At 39.2% G+C, this 27,749-nt stretch overlaps 3 protein-coding genes across 4 annotated transcripts in view; all 3 read left to right on the top strand.

Moving 5' to 3' along the window:
- LOC129856092 (probable E3 ubiquitin-protein ligase HERC3) overlaps positions 1-10,150 on the top strand; it is a 42,865-nt gene extending 32,715 nt beyond the window's left edge. Inside the window, 14 exon segments of the mRNA XM_055924213.1 lie at positions 4,871-4,967; positions 5,074-5,257; positions 5,438-5,589; positions 5,763-5,885; positions 6,060-6,158; positions 6,480-6,659; positions 6,948-7,088; positions 7,501-7,667; positions 7,769-7,838; positions 7,928-7,998; positions 8,359-8,542; positions 8,846-8,948; positions 9,310-9,548; positions 10,091-10,150. Coding sequence (XP_055780188.1) covers positions 4,871-4,967; positions 5,074-5,257; positions 5,438-5,589; positions 5,763-5,885; positions 6,060-6,158; positions 6,480-6,659; positions 6,948-7,088; positions 7,501-7,667; positions 7,769-7,838; positions 7,928-7,998; positions 8,359-8,542; positions 8,846-8,948; positions 9,310-9,548; positions 10,091-10,150 — 1,870 coding nt within the window.
- A 1,361-nt stretch (positions 10,151-11,511) lies between these two features.
- On the top strand, positions 11,512-23,686 carry LOC129855599 (probable E3 ubiquitin-protein ligase HERC3). Of its 2 annotated transcripts, XM_055923434.1 has the most exons (24): positions 11,512-11,958; positions 12,301-12,415; positions 12,539-12,609; positions 13,451-13,672; positions 13,895-13,986; positions 14,176-14,306; positions 14,506-14,633; positions 14,772-14,848; positions 14,944-15,062; positions 15,247-15,306; positions 15,414-15,519; positions 15,671-15,863; positions 16,008-16,162; positions 17,919-17,993; positions 18,114-18,158; positions 18,256-18,342; positions 18,466-18,588; positions 18,809-18,952; positions 19,146-19,312; positions 22,175-22,238; positions 22,327-22,385; positions 22,512-22,695; positions 22,909-23,008; positions 23,115-23,686. In XM_055923434.1, the coding sequence occupies exons 1-24, from the start codon at positions 11,730-11,732 to the stop codon at positions 23,330-23,332; spliced, it is 2,964 nt and encodes a 987-aa protein (XP_055779409.1). In that variant the 5' UTR covers positions 11,512-11,729; the 3' UTR covers positions 23,333-23,686. The 2 variants fall into 2 exon arrangements, with proteins under 2 accessions (XP_055779409.1, XP_055779410.1); XM_055923435.1 differs by lacking the exon at positions 18,114-18,158 and having other exon boundaries at positions 11,513-11,958.
- A 345-nt stretch (positions 23,687-24,031) lies between these two features.
- Positions 24,032-27,749, top strand: part of herc3 (HECT and RLD domain containing E3 ubiquitin protein ligase 3) — a 33,284-nt gene continuing 29,566 nt past the window's right edge. The window contains exons 1-2 of the mRNA XM_055923431.1: positions 24,032-24,159; positions 25,166-25,551. Of these exons, the coding sequence (XP_055779406.1) occupies positions 25,326-25,551 (226 nt within the window). The 5' untranslated portion in view covers positions 24,032-24,159; positions 25,166-25,325. The remainder of the gene's footprint in view (positions 24,160-25,165; positions 25,552-27,749) is intronic.

The raw sequence follows: 27,749 nt of genomic DNA, 5'->3' as shown, positions 1-27,749 counted from the left end.
TTGTGTGTATAAGGCAGTTGTTGTGAAATGGTTAGATTACTTGTTAGTGTCACGTTCCTGACCTGTTTTCTGTTGTTTGGTATGTGTTTAATTGGTCAGGGCGTGAGTTTGGGTGGGTAGTCGATGTTATGTGTTTTCTATGTTGGGTTAATGGGTTGCCTGGTATGGCTCTCAATTAGAGGCAGGTGTTTGGCGTTTCCTCTGATTGAGAGTCATATTAAGGTAGGTTGTTCTCACTGTTTGTTTGTGGGTGATTGTCGCTGTGTCTGTGTTTATTGCACCACACGGTACTGTCTCCTCTCGTTCGTTCTTTCCTGTTCATGCGTGCTTCGTTATATGTAGTTTGCATGTTCAGGTCAGTCTACGTTGTTTGTTTGTTATTTTGTAAATATTCAAGTATAGTTCGTGTCAGTGTTCGTCGTGTCGAATAAATTCATTATGTATTCAACACCCGCTGCGCCTTGGTCCGTTCATACACCACCAGAAGAACGTTACAGTTAGATATTACTGCACGGTCGGAACTAGAAGCACAAGCATTTCGCTACACTCGCATTAACATCTGCTAACCATGTGTATGTGACAAATAAAATTTGATTTGATTTAAATGTAAAACATATACTGTAGGTGTCAGAGGTTTAAAAAGGAACAGAAAGCGGTTATTAGAGGAAAGATCATAGCCACATCTTCTCTCAAGAAAAAGATTAAAGCACAGAAACTGCTGAAATTACAGGATACAAAGACCCTCTTATATTACGAGAGATTCAAAATGTAAAACAGGAAAGTGACCAGATTTATAGAGAAGTAGAGAAAAAGCTTAGGTTCCTGAAACAACGATATTATGAAGCAGGCTCAAAGACAACCAAATTACTAGCATGGAGACTCAGGAAACAACAAGCACAGAATACCATTTTCAAAATAAAAGACCCCAAAACAAAGAAGATCACATGCAAATTAGATTAAATAAATATGATGAACGCCTTCCATGCTGCAGCTTGGTCCAATCCTTCCAATAACTATCATTACAATTTGATTCAGTGGGATGGGATTACCTATTCCAAATTATGGAAAGATTTGGTTTCAACAAAGAAGTGATACAGTGCATCAAGACACTGTATTCATGTCCGACCGCTAGAATAAAGATAAATGGACATTTGACACGAACGATAAAATTAGAGCGAGGGGCAAGACAAGGCTGTAATCTTTCACCCACGCTCTTCTCCTTGTACCTCGAACCATTAGCACAGGCAATAAGACAGGACCCAACCTTAGAGGGAATAACAATAAGACAGGACCCAACCTTAGAGGGAATAACAATAAGAGGCAGTGAACATAAGATATGCATGTATGCTGATGACGTTCTGTTATTCCTTAAAGACCCAGGCTCAAGTGTACCTAGATTGATGGATGTTCTACAAACATTTGGAACATATTCAGGGTATGTGCTTAACGTACACAAGACCCAAGCCCTAGTATATAATTATACCCCACAGGAAGAGCTGAAGAGTAGGTATAACTTCACCTGGACCTCTTCATCCATTAAATATCTTGGAGTATACCTACCAAAAGATACACCCAAACTTTATTGCATGAATTACGATCACATCAACAAGAAAATATATGATGACCGAGACAGGTGAAATTCACTTCCCTTAGATCTTAGCAGTAGAATTGAAACAATCAAAATTAACATCCTGCCAAGGTTACTGTATTTGTTCCAATCACTGCCCATAGAAATTTCACCGAAACAGTTTATGGGAATGGGATAAACGGATATCAAGGTTTATCTGGAACAGTAAGAGACCAAGAATTAGATATACAACATTACAATTACCAAAAAACAGTGGGGGTATGGCCTTACCAAACCTAAAAGATTATTATGTGTCAGCCCAATTGAGACCCCTGGTGTGTTGGTGCAATTCAGAATATGAATCCAAATGGAAAGACATGGAGACTACTTTGACAGAGATACCCATACAGTCAGTTTTGGGAAATAAGGACATGGTAATAGAAATATACAATAGACAAAATCTGTGGATTAATTTCTCTCTGAAGACATGGTTTAGGGTAGTTAAGCAAAATAATTTAGACAGAGAGATCAAACTGCTGAGTTGGCCCGCATACGACCCCAGCTTCATCCCTGCAACTCAGGACAGCAGATTTAAACAATGGACACAGAAAGGCATCACATCATTCAGTACAATTATAAGGAATGGGGACCTAGATAACTTCCAGGACCTAAGTAAAAAAACATGGCTTGGATAAACAAGATTTTTACAGATACCTACAAGTTCGACACTATTTCTTAAGTTACCTGTTTGGGATAGCGGGCAGCATTTTCACGTTCGGATGAAATGCGTGCCCAGAGTAAACGGCCTGCTACTCAGTCCCAGAAGCTAATATATGCACATTATTAGTAGATTTGGATTGAGAACACTCTGAAGTTTCTAAAACTGTTTGAATGATGTCTGTGAGTATAACAGAACTCACATGGCAGGCAAAAACCTGAGAAAAATCCAACCAGGAAGTGGGAAATCTGAGGTTTGTAGTTTTTCAACTCATTGCCTATCTAATATACGGTGTCTATGGGGTCATATTGCACTTCCTAAGGCTTCCACTAGATGTCAACAGTCTTTAGAACCTTGTTTCAGGCTTCTACTGTGAAGGGGGAGAGAATGAGAGATGTTTGAGCCAGGTGTCTGGCAGAAGGCCATGAGCTGGTCACGCGCGTGGCCGTGAGAGCGACCTGCATTCCATTGCATTTCTAAAGACAAAAGAATTGTCCGGTTGAAACAGTATTGAAGATTTATGATAAAAACATTCTGAAGATTGATTCTATACATCGTTTGACATGTTTCTACGAACTGTAATATAACTTTTTGGACTTTTCGTCTGAACTTTCGCCTGGACTTGCCCGCGCCTCGTGAGTTTGGATTTGTGAACTAAACGCGCTAACAAAGGGAGGTATTTGGACATAAATGATGGACTTTATCGAACAAAACAAACATTTATTGTGGAACTGCGATTCCTGGGAGTGCATTCTGATGAAGATCATCAAAGGTAAGTGAATATTTATAACGCTATTTCTGACTTTTACTGACTCCACAACATGGCGGGTTTCTGTATGGCTTGTTTTTGTGTCTGAGCGCTGTACTCAGATTATTGTATGGTGTGCTTTTTCCGTAAAACTTTTTTGAAATCTGACACAGCGGTTGCATTAAGGAGAAGTATATCTTTAATTCTGTGCATAACACTTGTATCCTTGATCAAAGGTTATGATGAGTATTTCTGTAAATTGATGTGGCTCTCTGCAAATCCGCCGGATATTTTCGAGGCACAACATTACTGAACATAACGCGCCATAGTAAACTGAGATTTTTGGATATAAATATGAACTTTAGCGAACAAAATATACATGTATTGTGTAACATGAAGTCCTATGAGTGCCATCTGATGAAGATCATCAAAGGTTAGTGATTCATTTGATCTCTATTTCTGCTTTTTGTGAATCCTCTCTTTGGCTGGAAAATGGCGGTATGTTTTTTTGTGACTAGTCTCTGACCTAACATAATCATATGGTGTGCTTTCACTGTAAAGCCTTTTTGAAATCGGACACGAAGGGTAGATTAACAAGAAGTTAAGCTTTAATTTGGTGTATTGCACTTGTGAATGTATGAAAGTTAAATATTTCTTACAAATATTGTTTTTATTTCGCGCTCTGCCTTTTCAGCGGATGTTGTCTAGCCTTAAGACATTTTTAAGGGAGATAAAAGTGACTGACCCTCGAGCACCTCCAAAATTAATCAAAGTATTCACTAACGCATACAGCTTGGGGAGAAACAAAAAAAATATTTCAAATCTCTACTTGGGTATTCAATCCTCAAAGAAACATTCTACAAACTATATTAAAAAGAAATGGGAGGAGGAATTTAACATTGAAATAACTGATGAAACATGGTTGAACATATTAGAGACTCAACAAAGCTCCACCAACTCAAGGTCATGGAGAGAATTCTGTTGGAAGAATGTTATACGTTCCTTCATAACACCTAAACTGAAATCAAAACAGACTGGCTCACTACACCCTTGTTGGAGAGAATGTGGTCTATTGAGGATGGATCACTCTCATATCTTTTGGACTTGCCCCGCAATCTAAACTTACTGGGGAGAAATAAGATCTAACATTGGAAAAATAATGGGATTTGAAATAGAACAAACATTAATTTCTTTGTACTTGGGTGAAATACCCGATAACTTACACAATAGAGAAAAGTACCTCTTGAAGGTCCTACTGGCAGCCAGTAAAAAGGCTGTCACTGGGAAATGGCTACAGAAAGACCCTCCCACAGTGACACAATGGATAGACATTGTAAAAGAAATACCCCACATGGAGCGTATGACCTTTGCTTTAAGAACTCAACAGGAGAGAGGTCAAGAATACTGGGAAAAATGGGTTTCGTACTTGGAAAAGGTCTAATTAAAAGATGTCAATGTAACTAATATGATGATATGATGAAGGTATGACGTGCACTGTAACTGACAGATCTTTTTTGTTGTTCTTTTATTTTACTTTATCTGTACGTTATTTGTGTTCCTACAATAAAAAGTAGAAAAAAAGAAAAAAAGAAAGGAACAATAAAAAGTAGAAAAAAAGAAAAAAAGAAAGGAACAATATAAACCGTTACTTTTTGGGGGTTCGAACCGGTTCAGAACGTCATTTTGCTGGTCAGAACAGAGGAATGGAACAAAAAAAAGAATGCTTCTGTTCAGAACAAAACAATTGGAAAATGATTTTGGTTCCAACCCATGATGTGTACAGTTAGGCCTATGTTGTGTTCTTGCTAATGCTATGCTCTCTGTTTCTTTTGACCAGTGAGATTCCACAAGCAGCCGGAGCTTTGACAGTGGACCTAGAGGCTGCTATCCAGGCTTTCGACCAGCTACTGAACATACCTTGGATTAGGAAATCAGTTAAGATCAACTCACTCTTTAAACCCATATGTTAAATGAATATATATTTAGAACAGAACTAAATGTTACTCTCCTAATTTCTCTGTTAATTTTCTATATACGTAGGTAAATATTGAGCCACTGGTGGACAATATTTGCAGTTCAGCAGCTGTCATCAAGTCACCAGAGATCTTTATGCTACTACCCACAATCCCTCTTCTCCATGAGGACCTCAGCGTCATGAAGATGGTCTTGGCTTTATCTATAGTTATCGTTGAACATCTGAATGACACGGCCATACAAACATTAAGTATATAACCTCTGTCACTTTATCAGTGAATTTAGCATCAGTATAATTTTACAGAATTGTATTATAATAGAAGCATAGCGGACACTGTGACACATTACCATATATTATAAGATCTTTTGTTTTCTGCACAGGCAATATCATTTACATATTTGGGACTTGTATTCTTGTACCATCTTATAGAAGAGTGGTGGTCCTCAATGGAGACAAACATCATGACTAAGCACATTCTGATGTGGAAGAATGCCCTGTCATTCATGCTGAGGAACGGTCTTCTGGCTACCCACAACCCCGGAGTCAAATTCGTGCTGGAAGCCCTCAAGTACCTCTACAGAGTCAGTGTTTGTGTCAATCATTTTTATAATCCTCCTGACCATTTTCTGTAGGTGCCGTCTGTCAGTATTGTTGATCATGCCTTAACATACTTCATATTGTGAACTGTTCACTTCCTCATGTGCAAGGGACATGTGCAAATCTATTTTGATGCTGACATTATCTTATGTCAAAGGCAAACAAAAGGGCCGGAAGAACCCAGGAAGTTCCATCCAGTACCTTTTATGTGGAAGAGATCAACGATAGTGTTATTCTATTGGAGGATGTGCATCTTTGGCGTTTTTGGTCAACAAGGGAGGTAATAAAATAACCAAATCATCTGTAAATTACTAAAATGTTAGAATGATAAAGTGGTGGAATCTGGTTTCACTTGTCCAGTTCTTTCAGTGCAGATTGATGGAATGAGACAAAGAGATGGAACCCATTTAGATTATTGAGATGCACTTTAATTTTTCTTTTGTGTCACTTCTAGGACACAGAGGTGACACCAGTCATCTTTTGCCGTTACCCATTTGTGTTGAATCTGATCTCCAAGATGGCGATTTTCAACATTTTTGCACTTTTTACAAAGGTATACTGTATTATTCCACTGGCTGTTTTATATCCTTTTATTGAATCTTTGTTTTCAAGTATACCATCGCCTACCCAGTGGTTTCCAAGACCAGTCTGTATATCACTCTAAATAGACCCTGGAGCTGACCCTGTATATAGCTTACTTTCTCGTGTGTTTATGTTCTACTTAACTTTAAAATAAATGTAAAAAAATATATATATAGTACTACTGATATTGATTACTGCGTTGTTGTAAAAGTGCAAGCAGGAAATGCATTTCAATGTACTTGTGCACGTGACATGAAAAAAACTTGAACTAGTGTATATTTATATATTGCAGGAGGTTCACAAACTCACCCACCGGTTGACGGTGATGTATCCTTCTGGAACGTTCCGAGACAACCAAGACTCTCCCCCTGCCCCAGTCTTCCAGTTGACCTTAAGGCGCCCGTCACTCATCGAAGACACCTTCAGACAACTGGGTGCTGCAGATCATGACTACTTCCAGAGAGAACTTGTGGTAAAATGATCTTTTGTCAGTTCAAAAGGGACAATAAAGTAACATTCAAATAATTATCCCTGAGACTGAATGTGACAACTCAACTAACTTTGGCCAAATCAAACCAAATCTCAGCTACTCGATTTAACATTTTAATGTTAAGACTGTCACTACCCACTGGGCACACACTGGTTGAATCAACGTTGGTTCCAGTGAGACAAACGTGGAATAGACATTGAATTGACGTCTGTGCCAGTGGTAGAGTCTAGACCTCAACCTAAATGTGGCCTATCTTACTGTATCCCTCAGGTGCAGTTTGTGGAGGACATGAAGCTGTCGCTCGTCAATAAAAGGGACTTCTTCCTCCATGTGTTTGAAGAGCTGTTGGCATCAGAGTCTGAGATGTTCATGTACAACGACACCAAGACACTGGTCTGGTTCCCTGCCAAGGTAACAACTAGAATTAGGGAATTACTATTTCATTACTGTATAATAAATCACTGCACTCTCAAGCAAATTAAAATAGGTGACTAATGGAATAATATTCTAAAAACAATCAAAAATACTTTAGTCGGTTAATAGCAACAAAAAGAGATTCAACCATTACAGTAGTGCCACTGTCTACACTGTATCAATCAATATAGCATTGTGTCCAATTATAATCACCATCACTCCCAACTCTCCCCCTGATGTACCAAGGTTTTATAATTGTACACATTCACAGCTAAAAGCTGAATTGCAGTATACAGACACCAACATAATACAACAAAGGAGATAAAAGTTATTTTAAGAAGAATGCTGCCTGCTCTTGTTTATTCTTGATCTCTGCCTTGACTCATGTGTCACCTACCCTTACTACCAGCCCAGAGTGGAGGAGAAGAGCTACTTCCTGTTTGGTGTCTTGTGTGGCATGGCCCTGTACAACCACAACATTGTACACCTGCCCTTCCCTCTGGCCCTGTTCAAGAAGATGGTGGGGGTCAAGCCCTCACTGGAGGACCTGAGAGAGTTTGACCCTGTTTTGGGAGGGTATGTTTGTATTTTAGAATGTACATTTTAGCATTGAATTAGTATCCCTTAGAAATTGATTAAAATGTTTCAACATTAATTTATTTTCATTGTAATTGAAGGAGTTTGCAGTACCTCTTGGAGGACTACACTGATGATGATGTTGAAGAAAACCTGGACATGACCTTCACCGTATGTATAGTATTGAAACTGATTGTTGAGCAATGAAATATCCCCAGATACAGTATGTGAATAGTGGTAAAACTGTGTATTTTCATCAGGTGATCTGGGATGACCTGAAGGTGGAGCTTGATCCCAAAGAAACAGGAAAATCAGTCACAAGTTTTAACAAGTATGGCTACAGCAACTTTTACTCCTACATATGTAAGATCTTAATATGATCCCCCTGTTGCAGGAGAACTTTCCTGCAATATGGGACATTTTAAAAGTGTACATTTTATGTTTAATAGGCTTCAGACTTGATTTTTACTTTAGAAAAATGTATCAACCTCTGCAAAATATCCATTAGTTATTATCCACATAATAATTCACATTTTCTGTTGCTGCAGGATTATTTTCCTGCTGTAGCAAACTGGCTCTGCAATTCATAATACAAGGTTTACATTTTAGAAATTACAACAAGCAGGCTTTCTGCTTGTTCTGCTTTCTGTGTTTTAAAAAAATATAAAAATACCATTAATTTTTTTTACAGGAAACAGTTTGTTGATGCCTACGTGAACCTCGCCTTCAACCAATCAGCAGAGAAGGTGTTTGAAGATTTCAGGAGAGGCTTCTTCAAGGTGTGTGACAGGGACGTGGTGGAGTTCTTCCAGCCTGAGGAGCTCAGGGGAGTCATGGTGGGGAAAGAGGACTACGACTGGGACACACTCAAACAGGTCTATATACAATATATATACAACCATCATTCATTACTCAGTATGGGGCTGGGTGCTGACTTGAGAAATTAGGGCATAAATCAGTCAGTGTTGATGCATTTATATCAATGGGGGATTTGCTTTGATCAAGTTATGGGTATGTATCTCAAGTTATGACTGGGACTACGAGATAATGTGTAATACATTGCCAAGCTATACATGGTGCTTTGTGACATACTGTGACTGAGTGGTGAATCGTTTAAATTAGGTGCAAGTTTAATATTGTTTAATTATTGCTGCCATTTGTTTGGTTTGTATGTCCAGAACACTGTGTATGATGGAGAGTACCATGCCAGACATCTCAACATCGTCACATTCTGGGAGGCTTTTGAGGAACTGACAGACGACCAAAAGAAAGCTTTTCTCCGTAAGTATGGCACTAAATTGCTCTCGGTTGAGTAAAACTGGAGGAACCATACAGTCTTTCATAATGCTGGTTCAGGGTTTTGTCTGCATATTTGAACTTCCTGTTCCACAAGAGCATTTACACACCATTTGAGTAATTAGCAGACATTTATCCAGAGTAACTTTCAGGAGCAATTAGGGTTAAATCCCTTGATCAACGGCACAAAAACATATTTTCACCTAGTCTGCTCAAGGATTTGAACCAGGGACCGTTTGGTTGCTGGCCCAATGCTCTTAATCACTAGGCTACCTGCCACACAATGACATTGACTATATTTCTTCCCATTCTGTCTACCTTTCACTCTCTCTCCCTTCCTTCTCAGTGTTCCTGACGGGCTGTGATCGCGCTCCCATCCTGGGCATGGACAAGATCCAGATGAAGGTAGCAGTCCTGCAGAACTCTACTGAACTACATTTCCCAGAATCCCTTACCTGCCACTTCCTACTGCTGCTGCCCATCTACCCCTCCAAGGAGATGCTGCTGGCCAGGCTCAAAGAGGCATGTGCCCACAACAGAGGCTTCTGGAAGGAGTAATGGACACTATATATAGGCTACTGCTGTGTTCATCATTTCATTCAATGTTTTTCTTACATGTCAATATATCTATTCAGTTTAGCATAGGATTTTGGTTGTAGCCGCCTTGTAGGTTCAGATTTGCCACTTTTTTTCCAACTTTTACATTTTACCTTTGTCCTTGGCTTTTCTATTGAAAATGTGAAAATTGCAAATGTAGGATATGTAGGCCTACCCTATTATAGAAAAAACATTCCTTGAGTTAATGTCTACTAATTCTGAGTGTGATATATAAAAATAACTTTCTTATTCAGTAATATACATTCAGTAATATACATTCAAGAGCCTACTTATTTATGCATGTTTTCTTTATTGATATAGTGTGGCGTTTTATGTAATTCTACAATAGTGTGGAATTTGATGTAATTCTACATGTGTATATCCTTTTTTTCTGGACACGTCTGCATCATCTTTTGACATATATGTCTGTATCTTGTTTTATTGACAGAATAATTCTTTATGTATCTAATAAATAGAGATGATTAGTTCACCTCAAAGTGTTTTCTTTTATCAATGGGAACTGCTGTCAGCACTTCGATGCAGAGCAGTGGTGTGGTTTCTCCAACAACGTGCATAACCTTCCCACCTAGCACATAATGTTCTGAGAACCATATGTTTCTTAGAGCTTGGGGAGAGTGTGGTTGTACTATGGTTATTTTGCATACAACCTTCCCATAACGTTTCCTACAGGTTTCCTTAGGGTTCTATTTAAATGAATGTTCTCAAATTGTTCAGAGAATGTTAAGAAACAACATTCTTCCATGGGAGTTTCAGGACTTCAGCATAACATTTCTTACAGGTTTTATCATGGTTTTATTTAAAGTCATGTTCTCAGAACATTCAGAGAATGTTAAAAAAAAACATGTTCCTCTGTGGGAATTTCTGGACTTCAGCATAACGTTTTCTACAGTTTTCCTCATGTTCTATTCAGTCATGTTCTCAGAGGTTTAGAGAACATTAAGAAACAATTTTTTTCTGTGGGAATTCCAGGACTTTTTCCAGGACATAACGTTTTCTGCGGGTTTCTTCATGGTTCTATCAAAAGTCATGTTCTCAGAATATTAAGAAAACTTTCCATAAAAACAAGAACACATAGTAACATTCAAAGAACGTTGGAAGAATGTTATTTAAAAAAAAATATGGTCCATTCCCAGCATCAACAAAATTCTCTCTATCTATCTTGTTAAGTGTGTCTGGGTGTGTTGGCTGCACCCACTAATTGGCCACACCTGATCTTAATGAGTGCTTGTTTCCTTTGAAATGAGGTCTGTTTGAATAGACAAAATTGAACAGCTTTCTATGAGTTAAAGAAACATGGCATGCTAGCTAGATCCTTGTGGTGCAGTGGACTAATTCTATGGCTAGAGAGCAGAGAGATCATGGGTTTGAATCTCACTGACACCATGCCACATAAAAAAATAAATGGGTTTGAATGATTAATGCCTAAGCAGATGAATTGTGCTTGGAGTTCAAAACAGTTCACCTAAACTAGCAGTATTATTAAAAGTCTTATTGAAACAGTATCAGGACAGTATTTAATTACCCTATAATTTCTGTTCTCAGATTGGTAATAAAACATCCCAGGAACATTTTCAGGGAACCATAGAAGAACCTCCCTGCAACCTAAAAATGTTAGTTCCCGGAACAGGCAACATTTTCACTTCCATTCTCAGAATGTTTAAAAAACATTCCATTTTCACTGTCAGGAAACTTATGGCTTTGTCCCCAGGACCAATGGTAAACAAAAAAAGTACTTTCGAACAACTTCCAAGGAACCAAATGTGCTAGCTGGGTTGTTTGTTTAAAATACTTTACCTCTACCCTGTCCCACTGCATATGTGGAACCAAATGTGCTAGCTGGGTTGTTTGTTTAAAATACTTTACCTCTACCCTGTCCCACTGCATATGTGCCAACCTGATATTTTCGTTTACTCAGGCCATGCCCATTGTGGCATACGTTTCTGTTTGGAGGAAAATGCCGACTTAGGTTTCGTTTTCGTTTCTTGCTGTGTTTCTTTTATAGATATGTCATATGGTCTCGTTCATCGCTTTCAGAATTCACTGACTCCCAGGGCGCAGAATGACCGTCCTGTGTTCCATCAATATTATCTGATTATGGTTTGCTGATTATGGATACGTTTAGACGGCGATAATAATAACACATTGACAATGTTTTCGTGGGGAGAGAACACCCGTGATGGCTTCGGTTTAGTGAAATCGAATGGTTTGGTAAAGGCGAACACGGACGGTTGCGTAAATTTCATACACATGAAATCTCCAATTACGCATCTTTCTGCAGGTAATGAAGTGGTCGCGTTCATCAGAAATAATGGGAAACGAGTGTCCTTCGCTCGGATGCAAGATGACAAAGATGGGAGAAGGATCACAGGAAAACTGAGTAAGCACCTTTCTATATGTTTTCCCCCACCACCAGAGCCCACTTCTTTACTGAACTGCTTAAACAAAATGTTTAAAGCGGCAATCAGCAGGTGAAACAATAACAAAGCGTCCTCCCCACCCGTTTCTGTAAAAAGCTGAGACATTGTTTACGAGCATTGGAGTAAAACAAGCTTATATTTTGAGTTCTGATGATGTATGACAGTTGAACTAAGCTCATGAGGCATTTATAAGTTATATTCTTCAAGAATCAATGGGTACATATTATAAAAATGGGATGAAGTAACTGCTAATTGCCCCTTTAAGCTATATAATACATTTAATTTATATTTCATGTGTGTAGAGAGTGTGGAGTTCAGGGAGAAGATTCTGGCTCTGAGTTGCTGTGATGCACATATTATTTTACTGTCTGAAGAGGGCAGAGTTTTCTGCCTCACCCAATCATCCAATGTTCCCAGGTGGGTGCTTGACAGTAATGACACATCTCTAGGCTTAGGCCTACTCACATTTTAGTGGCTTCTGTCAATTGTAGTAATTGACCATATTGTAATGATTACTTTTGGTTGTCTGTGTTTTCTCAGACCAGTGGGTAACTTGAATCAGGTCATTCAGGTTGCATGTGGAGACCAGCATTCCATTGCACTAACCCAAGGTAAACAATCACATTCTAAATCACTCAGTTTGAGACGGGATATGATAGGAGGCTGTCTGTTCTCTTTGAATGTCCTTTATGCCAAATAGTCTCTGTTCCAGGCATATAGATATCAACATGAGAATACTGGAGGAGATGGAGACCTGCACACTGTCCATTTTTTAAATAACAAATAAACTGAGGTTTTAATGCTAAAATAGAGATGTTTTATTGGGACATCATTATGCCCAAAAGTTCATAGTGCAGAAATAAAAGCTGAAAAGAAACAAATGAGTTTGAGAAGGTTCACAATAGACATTTAAAATAAAACTACATTAATCAAATACTCTAACAATGCAGCACGTGTCTTGTGTCACGTTCCTGACCTTATTTCCTTTATTTTGTCTTTGTTTAGTATGGTCAGGACGTGAGCTGGGTGGGCATTCTATGTTATGTGTTTCTAAGTTGGGTTCTTTTCAATTAGCCTGATATGGTTCTCAATCAGGGGCAGGTGTTTTACGTTTCCTCTGATTGAGAACCATATTAAGGTAGGCTGTTCACACTGTTTGTTGGTGGGTGATTGTTCCTGTGTTAGTGTTTATGCCACACGGGACTGTTTCGTTTGTGAGTTTGTTTGTGCGTTCTTCGTTGTGTGTAAGTTCTCATGTTCAGGTCTGTTTACGTCATTTATTGTTTTGTAGTTTGTTAAGAGTTTTTCGTGTTCGTCTTTCGTTAAATAAATCATTATGTCTTCATACCTCGCTGCATATTGGTCCGATCCTTGCTCCTCCTCAGACGAGGAGAGGGAACGTTACATCCTGTGAGATTTCCTATGTACAAATACTATTTTACCTTCCATTAGATGGTAAAGTGTTCACGTGGGGCCAGAACTCCAGAGGACAGCTGGGTTTGGGGAAGGGAGAGCCCAGCACCTCGTCTCCCCAGCCTGTCAAGTCTCTGTCAGGAATCCCCCTGGCTCAGATCACCGCTGGGGGAGACCACAGCTTCGCCCTGACCCTCTCTGGAGCCGTGTTCGGCTGGGGCAAGAACAGCGCCGGGCAGCTGGGACTAGGGGACACAATAGGTACTGTATACACAAATATTATTAAATAATATCTCTTTCATTAGTAGTACATTTGATATATTTGAAGCAGACAGTATGAGTATATCTGATAATTTAATGTCAAATAGTATATATCGATTTTTTTTTTTTCTTTTTTTTTTTTTTTTAGATTTTTCTTTTTACAATAGACAAAACAGAAAAATACAAGCAAAAAAAAAAATCTGTCAAACCTATTTTCTACAGACAGACCTGCTCCAGCTCCTGTTGATTGCCTGAATCTAAAGAAGACCATTGCTATTTCCTGTGGAGTGGAGCATACTGTTGTTCTGACAAAGGTTCTGGCGTTTTTTACACAACAATATTTCCAACTGATACTATGTTTGTTCTCCCATTTATCATTAAGATCTAAAGAATGTTTGGACCAATGATGTCTTGCTGGTTGCCATCACATACAGTAGAAACATTCATATCAACAGGAGCCGAACACATCATCATGATAACTGTGTGAATGGGTTTTGTTCCAGGGAGGTTTAGTGTTCACATTTGGCTCGGGTCGATATGGACAGCTTGGACACAACTCTCTCAGAAATGAACTACGACCTCGACTGGTGGCCGAACTCTGGGGGGCAAAGGTGACCCAGATAGCCTGTGGAAGGTATGTAGTTACTAGATTGATATAAGTCATGTGAATCTCTGTACAATCATACATGGTCACACAAAGATCAATGGATGTATCTTGGATGGTAAGATCAATCTTGGAGTGTCACTGGGTGTATTCTTGGATATATCCATTCTTAGGGATCACAGTTGATTTGTGATTTTTCCTTGACCTACAATCCTGTTTGTCAAGTCAGAAACCACACATTGGCGTTTGTGGGCTCCTTCAAAAAGATCTACTCATTTGGGCATGGAGAGCAAGGGCAGCTGGGAAATGGAGTCAAGATGGATCAGTCTGTGCCTCTGCCAGTACAGCTACCACAGGGTAGTTAAATCATTTATTTTCCTCTGCATAACGTGACCTATTTCAAACTCAATACAGTACTTAGGCAGAAATGGTGGTCTCTAAGAAATTATAAAATAACAGGTTTATAATATCGTGACTGTTTTGGGTAATTTTCAGACCACATTGATGACCAGAAAATTGAACAAACCTTTGCTGGAGGAAACCATTCTTTTGCCTTGTGCAGCTCTACTCAAGTAATGTGTTTACAGTTAAAACTTTAGTTAGTTTGTTCTCTTTGTCCTTAGTACTTAACATTGTTTTAATACAGTGCATAAAATTGTTATTACAGGAATCAGGAAAAGAGTTGAATGACTCCAATCTCGGAAAAGTGACTCAAACATTAGATGATGACATCATTAACCGATGGATCTCGGACTGTGACTCAAACTCATGGAAGAAGATACAGAAGTTAGTATGATACAAATAAACCTGATCCCCAGGCTCCATACAAATACGCAACTCATGATGGTTGATAATTGGACAAGGCAACACAAACATACATGAGTCAGTGACACAAAACAACTACTGAAAAGTTGAAGGTCTCAGGAACTTACATACACGGAACTATAAGATTCTTCACTTTTATTTTCAGGGGAATCACAAAAACATTCTCTTCTGCGTCATGTTTAAATGGGAGCTTCCTGGACAAAAGGTAAGAACTCACTGCCTATCCGTTAATGTTTTATCACATTATTGAATACTTTTTATTGTTTTATTGTTGCATATTTAATAGTATTTGTTGATCTCATCAATCACTAGCCGTGACAAACATTACCAAACCTCACTGAAGCACTCTGGCCTGGACTTGTCATTCGCCCGACTGGCTTTTCAAAAGCTGGCTAAAAAGAATAAAGTGCTAGCTGAGGTATCATTTCATATATTATCTTTATGATCAAATACTTATTTTCAATAGTTCTGTTTGTTGTCCTTGATATTCAATTTGACCAGTCATTGATACTGTAAGCCACGATAAGTCATTTAGTTGTGACCCACAAGCACTCCTGTCATGGTTCTAGGTTAAAAATGTCGTCCATCGCATACTCCTTCCCTCCCTGAATAAGGATCCCATTGGGGTGGAGGGTCTGAGGGTGTACCTCATCATCCCTGAGCTCTTGAGGGTTTTCCTAAAACAACAACGTGGCATAGACATTACTGAGGCCTTTGTTTTTGCCATCCTCAGACTGGACCCAGACAAGCTCCAGGTCCTTGGTAAAGTCACCATCCATCAATATACCTTTTTTTCTTTCTCTTCTCTTCTCTTGTCCTGACTTCTCTCCTCTTCGCCTCTCTTTTTTAGATATAGCAGGTTTTGTGTGCTGTAGTATTAACTAAACTCTTGTCTAATTCCAACAGAGGGCCTATGGTCGACACTTCCCGACACCCCCTTCAGAACTCTGGTGAAAACATTCCACTATGTGTCAGCAGAGTTACTCCGTATGGGGGCAGAGGGCTGTGTTGTTAAAACATTTTTTGAAGGGACTGTAAAGGTTATGGAGAGGCTGTATGAGGTAAATATCCATTGCCATAATTGGGTGCCTTTCAGAAAGTATTCATACCTCTTGACTTATTCCACATTTTGTTGTGTTACAGCCTGAATTCAAAATCAATTAAATATTCCCCCCCCCCCCTCCACCATCCACACACAATACCCCATTACGATAAAGTGAAAACATTTTTTAGAAATGTTTGCAAATTTATTGAAAATTAAATACAGAAAATATTTAATTTACCTAAGTATTCACACCTTGATCAATACTTTGTAGAAGCACCTTTGACAGCAATTACAGCTGTAAGTCTTTCTGGGTAATTCTTTACGAGCTTTCCACAACTGGATTATGCAACATTTGCCCATTATTCTTTAAAAAAAAATTCAAGCCCTGTCAAATTTGTTGTTCGTCATTGCTAGACAACCATTTTCAGGTCTTGTCATATATTTTCAAGTATATTTAAGTAAAAACTGTAACTTTGCTTCTCAGGAACATTCACTGTATTCTTGGTAAGCAACTCCAGTGTAGATTTGGCTTTGTGTTTTAGGTTGTTGTCCTGCTGAAAGGTGAATTCATCTCCCAGTGTCTGGTGGAAAGCAGACTGAACCAGATTGCCTGTGCTTAGCTCCATTCCGTTTATTTTTTTTATCCTGAAAAACTCCTCAGTCCTCAACGATTACAAGCATTTCCATAACATAATGCAGCCACCACTATGCTTGAAAATATGGAGAGTGGTACTCAGTAATGTGTTGTATTGGATTTGCCCCAAACATAATAGTTTGTATTCAGGACAAAAAGTGAATTGCTTTGCCACATTTTTTAGCAGTATTACTTTAGTGCCTTGTTGCAAACAGGATGCATGTTTTGGAATATTTGTATTCTGTACAGGCTTCCTTTTTTTCACTCTGTCAATTAGGTTAGTATTGTGGAGTAACTACAATGTTGATGACCCATCCTCAGTTTTCTTCTATCACAGCCATTACACTGTAACTGTTTTAAAATCACCATTTGCCTCATGGTGAAATCTCTGAGCGGTTTCCTTCCTCTCCAGCAACTGAGTTAGGAAGGACACCTGTATCTTTATAGTGACTAGGTGTATTGATACACCATCCGAAGTGTAATTAATAACTTCACCATGCTCAAAAAGATATTCATTGTCTGTTTTGTTTTTGTTTTTTAACCCTTCCTTGTGAGGCATTGGAAAACCTCCCTGGTCTTTGTGCTTGAATCTATGTTTGAAATGACCTGCTCCACTGAGGAACCTTTCAGATTGGAACAGAGGCCCTGGCATAAGAAAGAAATTAGTTAATTGACAATGTCAATGAATATGTCAAAGAATCTATTCTGAATTTAATTAATTGGTGTTGACTTGAATGCGTGGGGTACAGTGATAAGGTAGACATTCAAAAATCATTACTACACACAGAGTGAGTCCACGCAACTTATTATTTGACTTGTTCAGCAAATGTTTACTCCTGAACGTATTTAGGCCATAACAAAGGGGTTGAATAGTTATTGACTCAAGACATTTCAGCTTTAAATGTTTCATTAATTTGTAAAAATTCCCTAAAACACAAGTCTACTTTGACTTATAGGGTATTGTGTTTTAGCCAGTGTCCAAAAAAATCTAAATTTTATCAATTTGAAATTCAGGCTGTAACACAACAAAATGTGAAAAAAGTCAAGGGGTGTGAATACTTTCTGAAGGCTCTGCATATGTATGTATGGGAAAAAAATATGCTATTTTGTATGCTCCCTTAACCTCTGTTTTGTTCAGGTCAATTGCAACAGACGCATCAAAATTGCAGCAAGCAATTTCCACATCAACAGAGCCAATTGTATGCTTCAGAATGTGAGTAGCCTATCTCATAAAATGAATGCAGGTTGGTATGAAAATGGGTAATTATGTTAATGATGTCACTGAAATCTACAAAGAGTGGGAAATGATTTTGTAATTTCGAATCCTCTTTAGATGCTCAACACATTTGAATGTTATGACTACCTAAATCTTCCCGAGGTAAGCAATGAAAGTAAACACCAATCAATTGAATTCAGAATAATTATTTGAGATATTCATTGACATTGTCGATTAACTCATTTCTTTCTTATGCCAGGACTTCTTTAATTCATTTCACCGGCAATCTTGCATCTTCAACACAGAGGCTAAATGTATAGTTTATCAATTGGAACTCAATTACAGCGTAAGTTGTTTCCAAATGTGGTGTTTATTAAAAAAAGGTACCACATTCATTTACTACACTGCTATCAGATGTGAAAAATGAAGGCTAAATGTTGCCATATCTCAAATGTGTTTCTTTGTTTAGTTTGCCATCCATGGACATTTAGACCTTTGGGTCCCTACAATGCATGTGAGCAGAGAGACAGCACTGGTAGATGCTTTCCAGCACCTTCGACAAAGTGGGCACGACTTCACAATGCCTTTGAAGGTTGTTGTTAGCTAGGTTTTATAGTTTTTTTTGTGTGTAAAATGTTTATTTTGACTTTGTAGCTATAAATAAGAACTGAACGGAGAAAAGAGTAGTGATTAAACAAGTAATACAAACACCAGGACTTTGTACTTATTTTAACATCTACCTCTGTATTAGGAAAAGTATTTTCATTTCCTAATCCTTATCTAGGAGTAAATAGCGTATTTTTTGTCTCCAGGTAAAGTTTCAAGCAGAGAATGGTGTGGATGAAGGTGGTGTTTCACTGGAATTCTTCAGCCTCCTGGGGAGGGAACTTCTCACAATGGAACCAAAGACACTGGAGGTTGACGAGGACTCTGGACTTGTGTGGTTCACAACAGCTGTACGTTCCATATTCAATTACAAATTGTTCCCAGATTTAACTCAATCTTTCCGCCACAATGTTTTTGTTTTATTTAATAACTTAGAAATATCAATTATTAGAAATATATATTATCTGTTATAATTATATTATACTGTTAAATATTGAAAGTTCTGATTAGATTATGGCATTGTGTTTCTTTTTCAATCCATAGGACGGTGGTATTACTGATGAATTCTACTTACTTGGGCTGCTCTGTGGGAAGGCACTGTATAATCAGTGTGTTCTGAACCTCTGCTTCCCTCTGGCTCTCTTCAAGAAGCTTCTGGGGCTGACTACAACTTTGGATGACCTTAAAGAGCTGTCTCCAACTGAAGCAAGGTACAATTATTCTGCTGAAAAAGTTATACAGGTTACTGCCAAAATAAAGGAGACGCCAACATAAAGTGTCTTAAAGTTCCAATGCAACCATTTAAAAAAATCTCACTATCAAATAACATCTGGGTAACAATTAAGCACCTTACTGTGATTGTTTTCAATTAAAATGGTCAAAAAGAGAGAGAAAAATGCTTCTTAGCAGAGGACAATTTCTCAAGCAAGAATTTTGCAAGGACTGTCAGAGTGGTCTGAGTGAAAATATGCTTTGGAACACTCTTTCTTATTGAACTATTAACTAATTTACTTCATGGTGATGTCTGATCATCTGATGGAGTTTTGGAAGGCCAAAACTCCATCCCAACAAAACTTACACTAAACGTGAATTAAGATAATGTGGAAATATATATAAAACAAAGGACAATCATGTTTTTTACTGCACTGGGCCTTTAATGGGGCTTTGAGTCACCACGAACCACCAAAACAGCTTCAATGCACCTTGGCATAGATTCTACAAGTATCTGGAACTCTATTGGAGTGATGCGACACCATTCTTCCACGAGACATTCCATAATTTGGTGTTTTGTTGATGGTGGAGGAAAATGCTGTCTCAGTCGCCGCTCCAGAATCTCCCATAAGTGTTTAATTGGGTTGAGATCTGGTTTACTGAGACACATACACACATACTTTAACTTAAGAAGGATCCTTTATTAAAATTTTTGCCTAAAATGACATGCCCAAATCTAACTGCCTGTAGCTCAGGACCTGAAGCAAGGATATGCATTTTCTTGATACCATTTGAAAGGAAACACTTTGAGGTGTGTGGAAATGTGAAATTAATGTAGGATAATATAACACATTAGATCTGGTAAAAGATAATACAAAGAAAAAAACATGCATTTTTTTGTACCATCTTTGAAACGCAAGAGAAAGGCTATAATGTATTACTCCAGCCCAAGCACAACTTAGATTTTGGCCACTAGATGGCAGCAGTGTATCTGCAACGTTTTAGACTGATCCAATGAACAATTGCATTTATGTTCAACATTTTGTATCAAGACTGCCAAATGTGCCTAATTGGTTTATTAATACATTTTCAACTTCATAACTGTGCACTCTCCTCAAACAATAGCATGGTTTTCTTTCACTGTAATAGCTACTGTGAATTGGACAGTGCAGCTAGATTAACAAGAATTTAAGCTTTCTGCCAATATCGGATATGTCTACGTCCTGGGAAACGTTCTTGTTACTTACAACCTCATGCTAATCGCATTAGTGTACGTTAGCTCAATCATCCCGAGGTCGGGACACCGATCCTGTAGAGGTTTTTTAAACCCCCTATACTCCTTTGAGACCCCTCACTGAGATCTCTTCTCCTAGCCATGGTAGCCAAAATAATGGGCAACAGGGCATTGTATACATGACCCTCAGCATGATGGGATGTTAATTACTTAGTTTACTCAGGAACCCCACATGTGAAAGTACCTGCTTTCAATAAACTTTGTATCCCTCATTTACTCAAGTGTTTCCATTATTTTGGCAGTTACAGTTGAAGTCAGAAGTTTACACTTAGGTTGTAGTCATTAAAACTCATTTTTCAACCACTCCACACATTTTTTGTTAACAAACTATAGTTTTGTCAAGTCGGTTAGGACATCTACTTTGCATGACACAAGTCATTTTTCCAACAATTGCTTACAGACCGATTATTTCACTTATAATTCACTATCACAATTCCAGTGGGTCAGAAGTTTACATACACTAAGTTGACTGTGACTTTAACTAGCTTTGAAAATTCCAGAAAATTATGTCATGGCTTTAAAAGCTTCTGATAGTCTAATTCACATAATTTGAGTCAATTGGAGGTGTACCTGTGGATGTATTTCAAGGCCTACCTTCAAACTCAGTGTCTCTTTGCTTGACATCATGGGAAAATCAAAAGAAATCAGCCAAGACCTCAGAAAGAAAATTGTAGACCTCCACAAGTCTGGTTCATCCTTGGGAGCAATTTCCAAACGCCTGAAGGTACCACGTTCATCTGTATAAACACCATGGGACCACGCAGCCATCATATCGCTCAGGAAGGAGACGCGTTCTGTCTCCTAGTGATGAACGTACTTTGGTGCGAAAAGTGCAAATCAATCCCAGAACATCAGCAAAGGACCTTGTGAAGATGCTGGAGGAAACAGGTGCAAAATGATCTATATCCACAGCAAAACGAGTCCTATATCGATATAACCTGAAAGGCCGCTCAGTAAGGAAGACGCCACTGCTCCAAAATTGCTATAAAAAAGCCAGACTACGGTTTGCAACTGCACTTGGGAACAAAGGTTGTACATTTTGGAGAAATGTCCTCTGGTCTGATGAAACAAAAATAAAACTGTTTGGCCGTAACGACCATCGTTATGTTTGGAGGAAAAAGGAGGAGGCTTGCAAGCCGAAGAATACCATCCAAACTGTGAAGCACAGGGTGGCAGCATCATGTTGTGGGGGTGCTTTGCTGCAGGAGGGACTGGTGCACTTCACAAAATAGATGGCATCATGAGGCAGGAAAATTGTGTGGATATATTAAAGCAACATCTCAAGACATCAGTCAGGAAGTTACAGCTTGGTCGCAAATGGGTCTTCCAAATGGACAATGACCCCAAGCATACTTCCAAAGTTGTGGCAAAATAGCTTAAGGACAACAAAGTCAAGGTATTGGAGCGGCCATCACAAAGTTAAGGTTTTGTCTCCTTCAAGTTGGTGGTTCCTCAGTTGCCACTAGTTTGGCTGTTACAAAGCAATTCATTTTAACAGTGTAGTTGTTTTAGATACTATTATATATCTGCTCAAATCGCATTTTATCGTTTGTTTGTTTAAAATTAGTGGCTTGCAGTATGTGTTGGATGAAGATGAGGAGTCTGTTGCAGCAATGGATTGGGTTTTCATGGTAGGAGAATTGATACCTTTAGCTGTTTTTGGTAGCCTACACAGGTAATCCCAGCTGATGCAGTACTAATCTTTATTGTCTTTCTAAGTACAAAGGGCAAGAAGTGATCCCAAATGGAGAGGAGGTCCCAGTTACCATGGTCAACAGGTATATTTGATGACAGTAATCTTATCAACATTTAAATCTTATGAATCTCTTGAACTAACAAAAGGATTCCACAGGATGTGTTCTGAACTCATAAACAAACATTGGTTTGCCATATATCATTCACAGGAAGAAATATGTTGACTTGTACGTTGACATGAAGCTCAACAAGTCGGTGCAGATTCAGTTTGCAGACTTTGAGAAAGGCTTCCACAAAGGCTGCCCTACACAGACATGGAGGATGTTTCTACCTGAGGAGCTGATGACACTTCTACAAGGAGATGACAACTACGAGTGGGACAAGTTGAGACAGGTCAAATTCTACCTGTTTAGATATGTCATTAAAGTACATAAACAATAATAATATGAAAGTTCATACATGTACGGTAGCCTATAAGCAGCTCTACGCTCCCAGTGGTTAAATCTGGTCCCATACTGTTTGGGCTATACAGTCTATGGCTATAATACAGTGGCATGGTCTACTGTACATGCGGTTGTTTCATTATGTTTTTCTCTGCACTAACAGAATGCCGAGTATCAAGGATATAGGCCCACAGATGACATCATCCAGAACTTCTGGAGTGTTTTCATGGAGTTCTCTGAGGAGCAAAAGAAGAAGTTCCTAAGTGAGTTAACAGTTATGATTTAAATAACTTAAAATAAATAATAGTAACAATTGTATCGCTCCAGAAATGCTTGGTCAGTGGATAATTATTATCCTCTAATTTCTAGCTTTTCTGACTGGAACGGACAGACTGCCTAGAGGACGAAGTCTCTCCAAACTGCAGATGCAAATCACGTCTTTGGGCAGTACTGACGCTGATGAATATTATCCGAAAGCACAAACGTGCTCTGTGACGTTATGCCTCCCTAACTACAGCAGTATCGACACACTACAGGATAAACTTCTCCATGCTATCACCCACTGTGATGTGTTTGGAGATGCTTGAAATGGGAAGCATGTTACTAGTAGCCTAGCAGTTTGTTTTTATCTACGTCTGTCAATATTATGATTTTATTTAGTCAATGAAACACATTCAGAGCTAACAACTGAAAATCTTCATATTAAGTAGTCTTAAATATAATTTTTCTATTTTAAATTACTTTATTGCGCAATGTGGACCAATATAAATATGTATTTCTTGACATGTACTACTCATGTTTCCTTCATGCACTAGGATACTTGGAGACCTCTGCTGTTTGAATATCTGAACGACGTGCTGTCTTTGTAAATTAAATTGTTTATAACTGCGAATGAGTGCCATAGTAAAAAGAGCCACTGTTAATAAAGATTTGTTGTGGAAGTTCTAGTGTAATACTGTTTTTAGGTAGTTATGCAAATACTAACAATTGTGCAAATAATTTATTATGCCCATTGTAATTTAAACGTTGTATATGCCTCTATAATTGGTTTATTCTATTTTACATATTATATTCTGTACATCGCATGATTCGGCTAGATTTGGCTGACACCTGGCATGCTCGTCACTAGATTCTGTACCCACAAAGTCATAAACCCCGCCCTTTTCTGAAATGTCTCTTCTTTAAATGTGATTTAAAACCTTACCCTAACCGCACTGCTAAACGTATGCCAAACGGAGTCTTAAATGAAGACCAAAATGCCTTTTTTGCCAATTTTGTGCCTGTGGAATCTGTGGGTATAGACATGTAAACCCAAAGTCACATGTTGAGTGACGAAGAGCATCAACCAGCATCACAACTTCCTTGTTATTGTCGAAACGCCCAGCTAGTGGAATTCAGGAATGCATCTCTACAGGTAAAAACGCATGCTATGTTTTTGCTTTAAATCACGTAGTTACGTTTTGTGCAGTTGTTTACATTTCTATATGTGAACGTTGAAGAGTCTGAAATGCAGATAGATTGGCTAAGTATGTCACGCTTGCTAGTATTCTGAGAAATGGACGCATTTGTAAATCTCGTTAAGCCCTACCCGTTAGCTGTCGTTTTTATCCGTATAGCTAGTTACCGACCGCTAGCGGAGACGATGAAGTTGACACGATTGACTAACTACCGTAACTATTTTACATAGTTATATGCTATAGCTAACTATATACAGTAGCTATACAGCCATATGGTGGTCACGTCCAGACGATCTTGGATGTAAGCATAAAGCAATAGTTGGAATCTTACGTCAGCCAGAGTAAACCCATCTGCTAGCGCAAGCTCGGAATCATACCTTGCACATTCATTCATTGTCAATGTAACACCCTTTCTGTCGTAACCATCACAACTATCATCATAAGGCCTCTATATAGCTATAAGCCACATAGGTAACTATGACACAAGCAGAATGAATGATGTCTTGTCTGAGCATGACATATTGTATTTGCATTTGTAAACTGAAAGTGCCACTTGACTTCCAAGGAAAGGAGGGGCCCATGTCTCCATGTTTACTTCCAAGAGGGCACCGAACCTTTAGAGCAGTCTCTCTCCTCCTCTCTCTGCCTTCACCTTGGCTAACTCTGTCCATAGCATGCACGTTGGGAGTGGATCACTATAAGGCAGGACAGTTTGGTGCTGCTTAAGTAGGGATTACAGAGGCACTGGGTTTATTTAAACGAGCTCCTGGTGCTTCCACCTTATCTTTTCACCGCTCACGTCACACCCGGCGCCAGGCTCCCCCCGGCAGAGTGTTTACCCAGCCTCACTTCATTTTTAAAACATGATCCAACATATCAGATGAGTGCACTGTAATGGCCAATGATGTGATCTGACTACTATCTGACACCCTACTCCTCCTCTCCCCTGTTTCTCCCTTCCAGACTTGTGATTTACACCAAGGGGAGAAGGCAGGGCCGCCTTCTAGCCTGAAACTCTCCTCCTTCTTCCCCTCCTATCTTTCACTCTCTCCTTCCCTCCATCTCTCCTTCCCTCCATCACTCTCTCTCTCTCTCTCTCCTTCCCTCCTTCCTACTCTAAGCCATGATGCTGTGTTGGGGCAGTACTGTGGAGGGCCAGCTGGGTATCGGCGGAGCGAGGGACCCCGTGTGCGAACCCCGGAGCTGCCAGGCGTTCAATGGGCGTGGCCTGAAGGAGGTGGCGTGCGGCGGGCGCCATTCGCTATTCCTGTTGCGTGATGGGAGAGTGTACACGTGCGGCTCTAACCGCTGTGGGCAGCTGGGCCACGACAAGCCGGGGGACTCGCCAGGTAAGCTGCCAGTACCAGCCAATTAGCAATCTGCAGATGTTAGCTATCAAGCTAACACTGTTTGATGTTTATTTGTGGTACAACCTGTGTTTGTTGATATTGTGGGTGGATTAAAAAAATCTGCTATACTGAATGCCCAATCTAGTGGGATATTACATCTTATTGTACTTGGCTGCAACTAACGTGTAAGAGCAGGGAAATCTGCCAATGAGCAGATTGGCAGACTTGTTCTCTACTGTTCTCTACTATAATGAAACGTTATACCTGTGTCACAACGTTTGTTTAGACCCCCCCCCCCTTTTAATACTACAGTAGCATTTAATCTCTTTTGCAATGCAGACTATATGGATTCATGGTGGATTAGGTTCTATTTACTAAACAGAGGGATAATGCCTGGGAGGAAGGAGGTATGACAATCTTAAAGCCCATGTTATTTATGACATTTAGGTTGTGTCCCAAATGGCACCCTATTTCCTATAAAGTGCACTACTTCTACAGTGTAAAAGTAGTGCACTATAAAGGAAATAGGGAGCCATTTAGGATGAATCCTTACTGGTAGCTCACTGGCTCCTAGGCTAAGCCAGGAGAGTTGATAGGTTGGAGGAGCACTATTTCCAGGACTCAGGAGTGTGTTGACGCTCACATGGCTGTTTAACGAGATCTCAGGCACCAATGATCTGCTCTGTTTGCATCATGTAGGGTGGACAGGGTGTGTGTGTGGGGGGAGGGGAAGGGTAAGGGTCATATTTATGTTTAGCCATACAACTATACGCTTGACGACTGCTTCTGGAAACTACCACGAAAATGGTATTATTGTTGGAAGCACTCCCTTTGCCACCAGTCATTCTCAGAGCACTATTTCATTTAATAGGTCTATTTATTGACCAGTTGGGCCGATAACATCAGCCTTACCATAGGCAAAGGCAAGGATATGGTTTTTGCTCTATACTGAAAGTGATCAGTCTTAACTTGACTGCTGACATTTTATACTTTTTTTGGAATTATATTAACAGTGGACTGACTAATGGTCAAAATACAAAAATATTGTTTTTGAGTGAATTAGCCCTTTAAAGCGTCAATCCTTAGTTGAAACAATAACAAAGCAGTCACCACACCTCTATTTTGGTAAAAAGCTGAGGAATGGGCCTGGATATATTTAAACACTCTCAAAATCATAGGCAGAGCAATGTATGAAAGGACTGACCATCCAACATATTCAAATGATAGTTTTAAGCATGTTTAGAGGCTATACAGTGTTTGTTTACATTTACAATTTTGCAAACATTGGAATAAAACAAGCTAATATTTTGGGTTCTGATGGGGTTTGACAGTTGCACAAAGCTCATGACTTATTTATAAGTTATATTTTTCAAGAATCAATGGGTAGGTCTATATATAATTTACAAGTCCAAAAATGGATGCAGCAACTAAAGATTGCCTGTTTTTAAGGTTTCAATGTTAAACTGAGCCAATCTGTTATTTTGTAAATAATCCATTATCAAAAAAGAAAAAAACATTTTCATCCTTATTTTACCAGGTAAGTTGACTGAGAACACGTTCTCATTTACAGCAACGACCTGGGGAATAGTTACGGGGGGATGAATGAGACAATTGGAAGCAGGGGATGATTAGGTGGCCATGAAGGTATGAGGGCCAGATCGGGAATTTAGCCAGGACACCAGGGTTAACACCCCTACTCTTACAATAAGTGCCATGGGATCTTTAGTGACCACAGAGAGTCAGGACACCCGTTTAACATTCCATCCGAAAGACGGCACCCTACACAGGGCAATGTCCCCAATCACTGCCCTGGGGCATCGGGATATTTTTTGGGGGGACCAGAGGAAAGAGTGCCTCTTACTGGCCCTCCAACACCACTTCCAGCAGCATCTGGTCTCCCATCCAGGACCAACCCTGCTTAGCTTCAGAGGCAAGCCAGCAGTGAGATGCAGGGTGGTATGTTGTTGGCATATAAGACTTTGAGACTAAATGCCCTATAATAGTATTTTTCTGCCACACAGGAAGTTTGTATGAAGCTGCAGTACAGTACTGTATGCTGTGAAATGTTTCTCCTTTCATCTTATGAGTGGTTTCTACTGTGCTGTGCGTGCCTGCATTCCTATGAAGCTGCTGCTCACTGCTATATCGCATGCAAACCCCCACCACCACCACTACCCAACCACTCTCTAGGCTACACG

Source organism: Salvelinus fontinalis, chromosome 5 (assembly GCF_029448725.1).
Source record: "Salvelinus fontinalis isolate EN_2023a chromosome 5, ASM2944872v1, whole genome shotgun sequence".
NCBI classification, from domain to species: domain Eukaryota; kingdom Metazoa; phylum Chordata; class Actinopteri; order Salmoniformes; family Salmonidae; genus Salvelinus; species Salvelinus fontinalis.
The sequence above is the reverse complement of the archived record's forward strand: the minus strand, read 5'-3'. Positions and strand labels throughout refer to the sequence as shown.